At 52.4% G+C, this 12,983-nt stretch overlaps 1 protein-coding gene across 3 annotated transcripts in view; it reads left to right on the top strand.

Moving 5' to 3' along the window:
• Window positions 1–12,641, top strand: part of INPP5D (inositol polyphosphate-5-phosphatase D) — a 110,335-nt gene extending 97,694 nt beyond the window's left edge. For 2 of the 3 annotated variants that reach the window (XM_019739751.3, XM_019739752.3), the window contains exons 22-27: window positions 1,060–1,147; window positions 2,641–2,790; window positions 3,647–3,743; window positions 5,698–5,964; window positions 10,017–10,629; window positions 11,464–12,641. In XM_019739751.3, the coding sequence (XP_019595310.2) occupies window positions 1,060–1,147; window positions 2,641–2,790; window positions 3,647–3,743; window positions 5,698–5,964; window positions 10,017–10,629; window positions 11,464–11,466 (1,218 nt within the window). In that variant the 3' untranslated portion in view covers window positions 11,467–12,641. The remainder of the gene's footprint in view (window positions 1–1,059; window positions 1,148–2,640; window positions 2,791–3,646; window positions 3,744–5,697; window positions 5,965–10,016; window positions 10,630–11,463) is intronic. The other variant, XM_019739749.3, reaches the window with a different exon arrangement.
• Window positions 12,642–12,983: the final 342 nt, after the last annotated feature.

Raw genomic sequence — 12,983 nt, forward strand, 5'->3', positions numbered from 1 at the left:
CCCGGCTCCGGGTCTAACTTCAAGCCGGCCAACATTATAAGTCAGTGAACAGAGTGGTTGGTGCAGCTCTGGAACCCCAGAATGCCCCAGAGCACCCAGTCATTTGTCCTGGAACTTTCTGAATAAAGATAGAGTCCATTCTGTAGGTCAACATGGCTCCAGGCCTGCACCAGGGGTCTCTCAGTACCTGGGTGGGAAGGAAGGGGGCAGCCTAGAGCAGCGTGGGAACCTTTACTAGGCCCTTCAGTGTTGGAGTCAGTGTGAGAAACAGCCTTAAGTTGTGCAAAAGTCACAAAGTTAGCCAGTACAGGGGAGCTAGTGCATGCATTAAGCTCCCTGTTTGTGCATGGACTCGGCCTTCCATTGATGGGGTTTGGGTTCACCCTGCGTGCAAAGCCTGACGTACACATGTGCTGAACCAGACCAGCAGGGCAGCCGGGAGCCAGCCATCCCTCGGTGTCACAGAAAGTCAGGGATACAGTTAGAATTCGGGGTCTGTGTCTGTCATTCACTGAGCCACCCTCTAGCAACCTGCAGGACACTTCAGGTCCACTTCCGCTGGTAGACACAGGCATTCTCCTGCCCAGATGGAGGGCAGCCTTGTGGCACCACCTTCAGTGCAGCCTCCGTCCTGGGAGGGGGCTGAGGAGAGAACTGCACTCTGCTCGGGGAGCCTGGGGTGGGAGTGGGGTGCATTCAGACCTGATTCCTAGTCCCATACATCATTTGCGTATCAGCCTGGTCTACTCCCAGGACCCTGAGGGCTGCAAAGGAGGGGAAGGGAGCTGGGGCACATGTGGGCTCAGGCCCTCTCCTGGGGTCTAGAGTGCAGTGTGACCTGGGGTGAGGGACAGGAAAGAAAGTTAACCCCACCTTGCTGGGTAGGGTGTACATAGGGGTTACTTCCTGTTCTCTGGGCATGAAAAGCAGAGGTTTAAATTTGTTTAATAACAACATCTATAGGCCTGTTTTCTCCAGCAGTCCCCTCACCTGGGCTGGCGGCCCTCACACGCCTGCCCCTGACTTGTCAGCTCTAACTCCGTGCCCTTCTCCTTACAGCTGAAGCCCATTATCTCTGACCCCGAGTACCTGCTGGACCAGCACATCCTCGTCAGCATTAAGTCCTCTGACAGCGACGAGTCCTACGGTACGTGTCCCCGGGCAGGTGCAGGTACCACCCCTGCTGGTAGCTGGCAGCCTCTGAGGTAAGGGAGGCGGCAGAGTCTCCGTCACAGAAAGCCTATCTGCCGCTCCTTTCTCCATCCCAGCGCTGCCAGAGGGCCCATTACTGGTGAGTCATCCTTCCCGCCCCATCGGGCTTCTGGGAGGAACAGCCAGCAGCCACTCCCAGAGGCCCTTCCACTCGCTTTTGAGTCTTTCCTGTGTCAGATTTGTGCCAGGTGCTTTGCAGACATTTTTTTAATTCTCACAAGATCTTATGAAGCAGATGCTATTCTCCCAATTAGTCAATGAATAAACTGAAGCTCAGAGAGGTTAAGTGACTTGCCCACATCACACAGGTAGGAACTGGCTGAGCCCTTATTTGAACCCAGGTCTTCCCAGCATTGCTCAGTGCTCAGGCCTATGTCTCTACAACTTTCCCACTAGAGAGAGACCGTCTTCTGTAACATCTTCAGCCGGTCCAGGGTGCCAACCCAATGTCAGTTCACCCTTGTACTTAGTACATTCAGTGTGGCTTGAGCATGGAGTGAAAGGGGCAGGTAGCCAGAGAGAGGATGAAGGCAGGAGCCAGATCAAGTAGCTTCCTACAAGCCAGGCTCGGGGTAAATACCTTATCCTGGGGCAGCAGGGAGCCATTAAAGAGTCAAGCTAGACAGTAATGTGGCCAGCTTTCCATCGATGATCAAGATGAGAGATGAAGGGGCCAGCGTGAAAGTAGTGACAGTAAAAATGGAGAGACAGGATAAAATTGAGAGGTGTGGAGAAGGGACATGAGAATTGGGGAAAATGGCGGTTGGGGACGGCCCTGCACTTCTGGTTTGAGTAGCTGAGCTAATGTTTCTGTTTCCTGATCTGGGTCAGCTGTGGTGAGGAGCAGGCACAGGAGGCTGACAAGGCACAGCCAGAGGGTGTGACGCTGGGGACACCGGCAGAGTTGGGTTGAGAAGAGGGCGTGGTTGTGATAGCAAAGGTGGCCAAGAGATCCAACAAAATAAAGACTGAACGGTGTCCCTTAGACAGAGTGACTCGGGGATCATCTGTGGACTCGGTGAGGTGGTATTTGCTGTTTTCGGTGTCAAAGTTTTAAACTTTTATGTCCTTTTATCTGTACGTCCTGTTTTGTCATTTCTTACATTGCTCCAAACCTTGGAAAGTTGTCATTTCCTCCAGCCATCAGATTAGTATTTAATTCTGTTTTTCTATTGGATTTTCTATGAATTCATTTTTTTTTTTTTACAACTACTGATCTATGTAGAGTTCATTTGCTGTAAATTTTAAGATGGTGTCCCAGATTGCTGAAGAGTTGTTCCTAAAGGTTCATTCAATGGTCCTTGCCGTGGCCGTGGCTCGGAAGGACTGCCTTTGAGCGGTAGCTCTGAATCTCCAGGAGGAATTCGCGATGTCTGTCCTGCGGAATGGCGAGGTCTTGACATGAGTATTATCCCTCCACCTCCCCAGGCGAGGGCTGCATTGCTCTACGTTTAGAGGCCACAGAAACTCCGCTCCCCATCTACACACCTCTCACCCATCACGGAGAGATGATGGGTCACTTCCGGGGGGAGATCAAGCTGCAGACCTCCCAGGGCAAGACGAGGGAGAAGCTCTACGGTAAGTGGGAATACCCCCCCTTCCCCCCAGCCCCACCCTGGTACCCTTTTCAGTGCTGTGGGGTTAGGTACAGGGGTGAGGTTCCTCTCAGCAAAGTCATTGAATATTCTGAGCACCAGGTATCAACCTTGTTTGGTAGATGGGGAAACGGAGGCACAGAGAAGGGAAGTGATTGGCTGAAGGTCATATACCTAGTAAGCAGCTAGCCCAAGGTGAAATGCAGGTTCACCCAGTGCTCAGCTGGAATTCATAAAGGTGATGGGGTCCCTCTTCTCACATGAACCATGAGATAGCAAACCTCACTGCATGTGGACAGTCTGGCAGCCTCAGCTCCTGGGAAGGCACTGGGCCATCAGGGCTGCTGCTTCTCGTGGCTGTGCCTCCCCTCTGCCCTGAGGGAGCTTCTTTCTGTAGCAGGACTGTGGGTTGGAGTGAGGGGCCTCAACACCTCTGCAACCATAAACCAGAGTCAGAAATGAAGGTGGGGTCCCAGCTGCCCCTTAAGCCCATAGAGGCTTTGCTATCAAATGCTCTGGTGGAGCCACCTTGTTATACTTGTTTTATGCAGAAATGTTTGCTTTTTTTTGTCCCTTGTGGATCTCCAACAAGTTGGAAATGTCACACAAAATAACAACTCTGGATCACATATGCCAACTCTCCTCCCTCTGGAGCCATAGCAGACATAACTAATCAATCACTGAACTCGTATGAGGTCCCAGAATCTTGCTTAGCCTGCCTCCCGGGCAGCCGATATTCACTGTTCAGCTCTGGACGCCAGTGCAAACCTCTCTGCCATCCTGGCCCAGACTCTGGGTGCTGGGCCCTCACATGCTCTTTCCTGGCCCTGTCATTGCAGACTTTGTGAAGACTGAACGTGATGAGTCCAGTGCGCCCAAGTCCTTGAAGAGCTTCACCAGCCACGACCCCATGAAGCAGTGGGAACCTGCCAGCAGGTAGAGCTGGGGGGTTGTCAGGGTTTCACTACAAACTTGCTGACTTTGCAGGCTCAGGACCCAGGGGAGGGTAAGTGGAGCCCAGAGGAACCCAGGAGCTGGAGGGAAAGAAAGCTTGGCCTGAGAAGCACTGTCCTGCTTCCAGCTCTGCGGCTTCCGGCCACAAACCCATGGCCCTGGGCAGGAGGGGATGGGGGGAATTGGTGTGACTGTGACGAGGCCTGGGAGACTCCTTTATGTAGGAAATTTCAGTTCCGTTCAACAAACATGGGCTGAACACCTACTATGTGTCAGGTTCTAAAGAAACCAAGGCACATTAGGTACAGTCCCTGACTTGGGAACTCACAGCCTAGGAGAGAAAGGCCCAGTCCAGGAGAAAGCACCTGCAGAGATGACTCGTGGAATGGTCACTGTGTCTCCTGTAGGTGGGGGACATCAGCAGTCATGGCTCTGTGGCCAACAAACCCCATCCTGTTACTAAGAAAAAAAAATCACTGGGGAAAATGCACACAGGTTGCTCTTGGCAGAGACTGGACTAGGAGTAATCTGGACTGTGTAAGAATCTGTATTACTTGGAGTGAGCAGTCCTCTGTAACAGAGTCACCTCAGCATGCTGATAGGGTCTCAAGTCCCAAAATCCAGCCAGCAAGGGTTGTCAGGATCTCTGCCAGCTTCCTTGCTCAGGGAGCAAAGCTATGCTAGTTCGCGAGCAAAATTCCAAGAGCCGCAGCAGAGCCCAGCGCACGCCTCTCCTCCTTCCGGCCCCCACTCTGCCTACCCATCCAGCCCTCGCTCACATGCCCACCCACCCCCTGGGAACACAGAAACTCCAGCCCTTTCCCTCGTCCAGCTTCTCATGGTTGTAGCTGTGGGCACCACGCTATTTCCTTTCCATCTTTCCCCCCCACTATTATCCTGTCAACGAAAGCATCGTAGCTTGGCTCCAGATTCAGGATCAGTGTAGGTCTACAAATTATTTCCCATCTGACTAGTGTTGGAGTTAGTATTTCTTAAGCAGGCATTGACAGATGGGTGAGAGATGTGCTCAGGACCAGGCAGAGCAGATGGGAGCAGGGAGGGTCCTTGTAACCTGTCCACTCAGAATGCTTCTTGTCAGTGCTCATGAGAGCACCAGCTTACACAGGATGACCCTTCTGCTGCTGAGGCGGCACTGTGTATGTCTCAGGGTCACCTCATTCAGGTCTGGCCCATCCTCTAGACAGCTTTAAGCTGACTCCCCCACATCCCAGGCTCCATCCTTGACCTCTGTGACTTCCACACTCATCTCCAAATACCAACATGGCTGTTTCCATCCTGATGACTCACATACATACACGCAAACTGACATGTCCCAGATGGAACTCTCCACTTACCCCCACCCTAGCCTGCCCACGCCCCACAGTCACTCGGCCCCACTGGCCTCGCAGCCTCCCATTTCACGCTCCCCACTTGCTCGTGGGGCCTTCAGACGGTTCCTGGGACAGTCAAGCCCCTGTCCTTTGCACTTACTCTTACCACTGTCTCCCTCCCTTCCTTATCTGCCTCCTCAGATAGGCCTTCTCTGACCACCCTCTGCCCAGTTGGTCCCAACCGTCCTGCTCGTCTCTCTCTGCCTCTTTTGTGACTCAGCACTGTATATATGCCGTGACTCTCAGTCACTGAACTTGTTTTATTTGTCTCTCCCACCAGATCTGGGTTCCATGAGAATGGAGATTATGGCTGCCTCATTCACAACCATATTTCTTCCCAGGGTCTGGTGTCTACTGGGCCCTCAGTAACTCTTTTGTTTTATGAATGAATGAATGATGAATGAATGAATCCACTGCCCAAAAATGAAGGACTGGGGGAGATCCTCAGGGGTCCTGAGAAGTATCAGAAGTCACCATCCTCAGGCTGGTCCTGAGCTGGAAGAGAGAAGGGAGACCTGAGGTGTGACTGTGTGTCTCTCCCACAGGGTCCCTCTCTGCAGTGGCTCCAGCATCACTGAAGTCATCAACCCCAACTACATGGGGGTGGGGCCCTTCGGGCACATGAAACAGGCCCTGTCCCCCGACCCTCAGCCCACAGCCTGGATCTATGACCAGCCACTCAAGGACTCCTCCCTGGGACCTGGAAGGGGAGAGAGCCCTCCAACACCACCCTCCCAACAGCCCATATCACCCAAAAAGTTCTCATCCTCGGCAGTGACCCGAGGCCCCTGCCCCAGGACACAGGAGTCGAGGTGAGCGTCCTCTGCCCCAAGACCTCTCCCTTCCCTGGGTTTTCACTGACGGGAAACCTGGCCCTAGAATGGAAACTTCAGTTCCCGACTCATCCTTGGGGCCTGGAACACAGTAGCCACTCGAGAAATACTTGTAGAATCTCCACCTCCTACCCTAGGGGTGTTAACGTCTAAGATTTCTTTTTAGAAGAAAAACTTAAAGATGCTACCACGAAGAATATCTTCCCATAAAAACTACATGTATTGAAAAACACTTTTCTGTAACAGTGAACCCTCCGGCCATCTTTCACTCCCTGGGGGCCCCCCCCGGCACAGGTGGGGGTTTCTCTGTAGAAGACCCTCTCCAATGCTGGGCTCCCCTCTCCCTCCTCAGTCATGAGGTGCCTGTTCCCACGGGCAGCTTTCCCCTCTCTCCTGTTGAGGACAGTCAGAAAAAGACGCAGCTGAGGCTGGGCGAAGGGGGAGAGCAGCGGAGGGAAGGGGTTAGCCATGAAACTTCGGGAAAGGCCAGGATAACCTGAGAAAGGTGACCTGCGTCTAGAGCTGGTGCGGGCAGCCTGTGTCAGGAGGACGGAGACAGGGAGGAGCCCAGCCCAGGCAGCCAAAGCCACAGCCCCTTGTCACATGTGCAGCTGTCACCAAGCAAACACATTCGTGAACATCTCGTAGAAACGCAGCATAGGGAGCTCTAGAAGTTTCTAGTAACCAGAGGCTGACAGATGGAAATTAGAAGTGCAGGGCCCATTAACAGTGATTGAAGACATGATTGAACGTGTCAGTAGCGTCCCCTGCTTGGTGGCTGTCTTTACTGTTTGTAATGACTTTGGGGGCTGCTCTCAGCCTCCCTTCCCTTTCATGAGATCTTAGGTTTCTCAGCAGTTTTTTTGTCACTTATTAGAAGCCAGAGAAGAGAGTGTTGTCGCTCATCTCCCCCCACTTCCAACCTTCCTGAGGGGCAGTTTTGTTCCTTAAGATTTTCTCTAAAAAAAAAGAAAAAGGAAAAGACACCATCCTCAGGCTGGTACTGACCTGGGAGAGAGAAGGGAGACCTGAGGTGGATAGATGAACAGAAGGAAGGAAAGGACGGAGGGAGGAGGATGTGATAGGACAACAGGACACGAGAAGGTTGGTCAGGGCAAGTAAATATGTCTGCCCCTGCGCTCAACCCTATCTCTGTACCTCTAGTTTCACCGGTGACAGCTTCAGAATAGGACATCTGTAGGCCAGCGGCCCCCAGGGTGGCGTTCTAAGCTCACTGCTCACCAAGAAGGTGATCAGAGGCGAGCAGCTGCCAGCTCCCACCCCTGCCTGCAGCGCCCTTCGCTGCTCTCAACCCCTGGCTCAGCCTGAGCAATGGCTATGGAAAAGGGGGTGTCACCAGCACCCTCCGTGTCCTCCCACCATTGCCCCACACTCAAGTAGGATGACCAGCTGTTCTGGTTTGCCCAAGACTGTCCCTTTTTTGCACTAAGAATCTCACATCCTGGGAAACCCTTGAATCCTGGGCAAACCTGAACAGCTGGTCACCCTGGACTGAAGTCGTGTGGTTAGACAGAGGGTTCTGCTCAAACGGTGTTCGGTGTTTCGCTTCTTTAGAAAAGAACAGACTCCGGAATCTGGGAAGTGGAGTCCTTCTACCTACCACAGGAATTAACTGTGCCCTGGATATCGGTTCACTTATTCTACAGCTGCGGCCTCCTATGGGAATTATTATTTTGGTCAGGGAAATGAGGCTTTTAAGATTTTGTGTGGTTTCCCCCGTCTCCCCTGCCCCCACCAAGATTTCTCCTAAGAGTGACAGCCGCCTCCATCGCTGCTCTTGTCCCAGGGGCGTGAGCTTCAGAATCACCAAAATGCAATCCAGAGCCTTGTTCCTGGCCCTGGCCCGAATTCTCTGAGGCGAACCCTCTCTTCCTACCTCAGTCATTGAGACTGGGCTGTCAGGTGTCCAACCACGCACTTTTCTTTTCTCTGTCTTGCCCCTCTCCATCAGAACTTCTGGCCAGTGCTGCTTGTACCCTCCTCCGCCTTCCTCCCTGGGCTGCCTCCTAGCAAAGGTCTTTGAGGATCCAGCTGGGGGTACAGAGGATGGCCTGTGGGGGAGAGGTGGCTTTCCAACGTCTCCTGCATTTCAGTTACACAACTGCTCCAGGTCTTTCCAGAGAATAATGATACAAAACTGAGTCTATAGTTAAGCCCCTGGGGGCACGTCCCTGAGGCTGGCCTCCCCAACACCCTATGTCATCTCGCCTCATTGGCACTTCCAAGGATGACATCTCTCCTCTGTCCCCTGAGCCCACGCCTCCTCCCCAAAGAGTCTATTCGCCTTGTCTGTTCAGCAACCGCAAGCAGTGTTTCAGCACACATTTCATTAGTAAGAGGTTTCACGACCTGAACAGTCCGTGGGTTCCAAGGGACACACGTTTTCTTCATAGCAGCCCCCGTTTTTGCAGAAAGCAGAACCTAGAACACCCCGTGGAGATGATGCTGTTGGCCAGAATGTAAAATGTGTGCCCATTCCTGGTTCTCATAATTTGCTCAGCAGAAAGTCACCTCAAGTAAGAGTTGTAATAAATGAGGAGACAGACGAACAGGCTCACGTCTCTACTCCGGCCCCTGACGTGGGGCTCCTCTGCCACACGTCAACAGGCCTATTTTCTTGCTGCTGGCTTGTTTCCCAGTGCTCGCATCGCTCCAGGTTCCCTCTGATTGCCAGCAAGACCACCGTTTTTTCCTTCCCACTGAGTGACCACGAGAGAAGCTGCACTCACCAGGAGCTCTCCAGGGAGAAGACTGTGGTTGCAAAGAATATTGTGTTCATCAGGAATGTTGGCCCCCTCAGCACAGATTTTGTCTGGTTCACAGTATCCTGTGTCTGGGGCACATGGGGGAGCTCCTACACATCTGTTAAATGGAGCTCCTTGACCTGGGACCCTCAAATAGCGTAGAAGGTCACTGAGGACATCTGGTCACCTGCAAGGTTTCTGTTCCCCTGAGAGTCAGCAGGATTTGCTCAAGAAAGCAGAGAGGCTGTGGGATTCTTGTGGGGGAAGCCAGGAAGGCAGGTCTGTTGGCAGCAGTGAAGGGCAGGGCTATGGAGGGCAGGCTCCTCTGGTGAGGACTGGTGGTGATTTGGATACTGGTGGTGCCATGGAAGCCCTGTCTTGCCTTCCGCACGCCCGCAAACGCTTTTGTGAATTCCCCTTGCTCACTAAGGCGCTGGTGTGAAGTTTTTTTTGTTTTTGTTTTTGTTTTAAGATTTTATTGGGGAAGAGGAACAGGACTTTATTGGGGAACAGTGTGTACTTCCAGGATTTTTTTCTTTTCCCAAGTCAAGTTTGTCCTTTCAATCTTAGTTGTGGAGGGTGCCGTTCAGCTTCAACTTGTTGTCCTTTCAGTCCTATCTGTGGAGGGCGCAGCTCAGCTCCAGGTCCAGTTGCCATTTTCTAGTTGCAGGGGGCACAGCCCACCATCCCTTGCGGGAGTCCAACCAGCAACCTTGTGGTTGAGAGGATGCGCTCCAACCAACTGAGCCATCTGGGAGCTCAGCAGCAGCCCAGCTCAAGGTGCCATGTTCAATCTTAGTTGCAGGGGGCACTGCCCACCATCCCTTGCGGGACTCGAGGAATCGAACTGGCAACCTTGTGGTTGAGAGCCCACTGGCCCATGTGGGAATTGAACCAGCAGCCTTCGGAGTTAGGAGCATGGAGCTCCAACCACCTGAGCCACCGGGTCGGCCCATGGTGTGAAGTTTTTAATGAAGGAAAGGGTCCGAGCAAGAACTGAGGTTACCTGTGTGCTTGTCAACCTATGAGTAACACAGTACCTTCTGTCATTTTCCATTTTGTTTTTCATTGAGGTGAATTTCACGTAACATAAATTAATCGTTTTAAAGTGAACAATTCGGTGGCATGCAGTCCTTCACAATGTTGTACAATCAGCCCCTCCATCTAGTCCCACACATTTTTATCACCACAAAGAAAACCCTATCGGCATTGAGTAGTCATTGCCCACTTTTGTTTCTCCCTGTGTCTCCATTTCCCACGCTCCAGGCCCAGCGACTTGGGGAAGAATGTGGGGGAAGCTTCGCCTCAGGAGGACCTGAAGCCGACCAAGCCCGAGATGTTTGAGAACCCTCTGTACGGGTCTGTGAGTTCTTTCCCTAAGGTTCCCAGGAAAGAACAGGAATCCCCCAAAATGCTGAGGAAGGAGGCCCTGCTCTGCCAGGACCCAGGAATCTTGTCTCCCAGCATCCTACTCTCCAAAGCCCAGGAGGCTGAGGGCAGCCAGGGGACAGGCAAGTCGCTGCCCACACCTGCGTCCACAGCCACGCCCTTCCCCAGCCCCACACCGCGGCTCCGCTCCTTCACCTGCTCACCCTCTGAGGGCCGGCCTCCCGCAGGGGACAAGACCCAGGGGAAGCCCAAGGCCCCTGCCAGCTCCCAAGCCCCAGTGCCAGCCAAGAGGCCCATCAAGCCTTCCAGGTCCGAGCTGAGCCAGCAGGCCCCGCCCACCCCGGCCCAGCGGCCGCCCCTGCCGGTCAAGAGTCCGGCAGTCCTGCACCTGCAGCACTCCAAGGGCCGTGACTACCGTGACAACACCGAACTCCCCCACCACGGCAAGCACCGGCCTGAGGACATGCCGCTGGGCAGGGCCACTATGCAGGTGCGCTGGGGTGTGCGTAGGGGGGTGGAGGGGGGTGCATGTGTGTATGCATGTGTGTGAGAACCATGCCCAAGAATGCGTGTGCTCTTGTGTGATACAACCTGCCATGCCTAGGAGTGTGCTCAGGGGCACATGGGCTTGTATGAGTGGGTGAGTGTGCATGTGTGTGATGAAACAACCCAGCCCAGGAGTGGGTTCTGAGAAATAGTGGTTCTGGGAGCGGCTTCCTGAGGAGGGGCTGGAGTCTGGATTTGAGCCCAGGCCTCTCTATCCCCAGAGTCCCTGCTCCGACAATGAAAGGGTTAAAGGAGGGCCTGTGGATAAACTGTCAGCCCTCCTGTGTCAGGCCCAAGGCTCCATAAATACAAAGCGCCCAGATCACTGACATTTCGTTATTATCATCATTAGTGTTAGTACTTAAACATTTCTCTGTATTTCAGTCTTCAGATGCAATGTCCCCTTCCTTTTTATAAAATAGATTTCTTTTTGAGCAAAACTAATAGTGCTAAGAAGAGACTCTGGAGCCAAACTCCTGGGTTTGAGTCCCCGCTCTCCCACTTCCTGGCTCTGTGCCTTGAGCTTGATATTCCTCTGTAAAAAAGGGGGCTATTAATGGGACCTGCCTCCTAGGTTTATAAGGAGGCTTGCATATTATTATGTATTATTACTATATGTTATAATTTATACGTAAATTATATAACACATTCATTTACATACTATATGTTATGATGCATACATATAACATCCATGCATATGGATTAGAATATATACGTATACTGTACTTAGAACTGTGTGTGGAGAATGCAGTGCTGACAGTCTTCTGTTCTCCTGCAGTGAGACCCCTGGTGAGCTGCCAGTGAGACGGGGCCAGAGGAGCAGCATGAAGCCACTTGGACCCTCTCCTGGGACTTCCTGTTGGCCCCTCCCACCCAGCTTCCTGTGCAGGGTTTTGTACTTTTCAGCAGAGGCCCAGCTTCTGTGTCGTCAGCAGAGTATGCTGGCTGCGAAACTGGGCCCTAAGGCTGAGGTTGGAAGGGAAAGTGTACCTGAATCATAACAAACAACTTGCACACCTAGGCCCCCGGCTTGATCTTGGTACTTGGCACCCAAGGGCTTTGTTCTGGTTGCCATTTTCAAGAAAGAAACTAAAGTGCTGATTTGCGGGTAGAGATATAAATAATAATAATGATAATATTAATAATAATAATAATAATAATGGCTGCATGTATCGAGCACGCACCACGTGCCAGGTACCTGCTAAGTGCTTTACGAGTATTGTGACATGAGTCTTCCTCAGCCAACCCAAACCACATTCCCAGACGCCCCAGTTCAAAACAGTATGTCCTGCGTGATTTGGGCAAAGCACTAAAAATTAAGGCCTGTGACCTGAAGTGAGACAGGGCTCAGCCTTTAGGGAGCTGAAGAGTGAATGTTAATTTAGGCTACGAGGAACCTGACCTTGTCCAGCTTCAGTGATGCAAACTGCTTTAGCTGAAGCCCCGAGGGTGCAGGCAGAGCTGCCTGGAGAGCAGGGCTCTCTCTGGGTCCTCTCAGTTCTTTAGTCTGAAAAAGAAGGAAAATCAGCTCCCACTCTTCAGGAGGGAGATCCACCTTCAGCCCGGGCTACAGATGCCCAGGCGGGAGCCAGGTCCCCCATAACCTCCATGAGGTGGGCAGCTACCACTAGGCCATGGGTTGAGCCGAGCCCCCCAACACTTATGTCATCATATTAATAGAAGAGTCTTTGCTCCCAAAAGCTGGGCTCTCCTGCCTGGGAGCCAGGGGCCTCTCAAAACTGCAGCCTTTTCTTTAAAAATCCTTAGCTTTGGGCCCTGATTCTTTCGTGACTAGGAGAATCGATGGATGATGTCTGTGTTGCTTTTTCACATAACAGAATTAATGTAGGAAGCCAAATCGTGAAGTGTGTGTGTAAGGCAAGAAAAATGGGTACGCACCCCACATCCCCTTGTGTGTCAGTCTGTGCAACCAATAAATTGTGCCTTTCTCACTCAGCTCCCATCTGTGTGACAATTTTTCCTGCTATTCAGCCATAAACACGCTTGTAGGCAGTCAGGGCCATACATCATCAGCCAGTGGACGGGAGAATACTGAGGTTGACGATGGTGATGGGCAAAGCATTGCTCTGACCTGAGGGGGCTGTAGAACCAGTTTGAAGTTGGGCATGGAACAGGAACGGCAGTAGACATCACACATGTTTGTGGGACTCCTGGCACCCTGCAGCCACCCAACTTCCTCCAGCGTCATCCCCTCGACCACCACCCCTCCTGTCGTGCAGCCACAAGTTCCTCCTGGCTTTTGTAAGCGTTCATTGCTAAGCTCCAGATAACAGACAC

Source organism: Rhinolophus sinicus, chromosome 17 (assembly GCF_057876585.1).
Source record: "Rhinolophus sinicus isolate RSI-liver-muscle chromosome 17, RSI-T2T, whole genome shotgun sequence".
NCBI classification, from domain to species: Eukaryota; Metazoa; Chordata; class Mammalia; order Chiroptera; family Rhinolophidae; genus Rhinolophus; species Rhinolophus sinicus.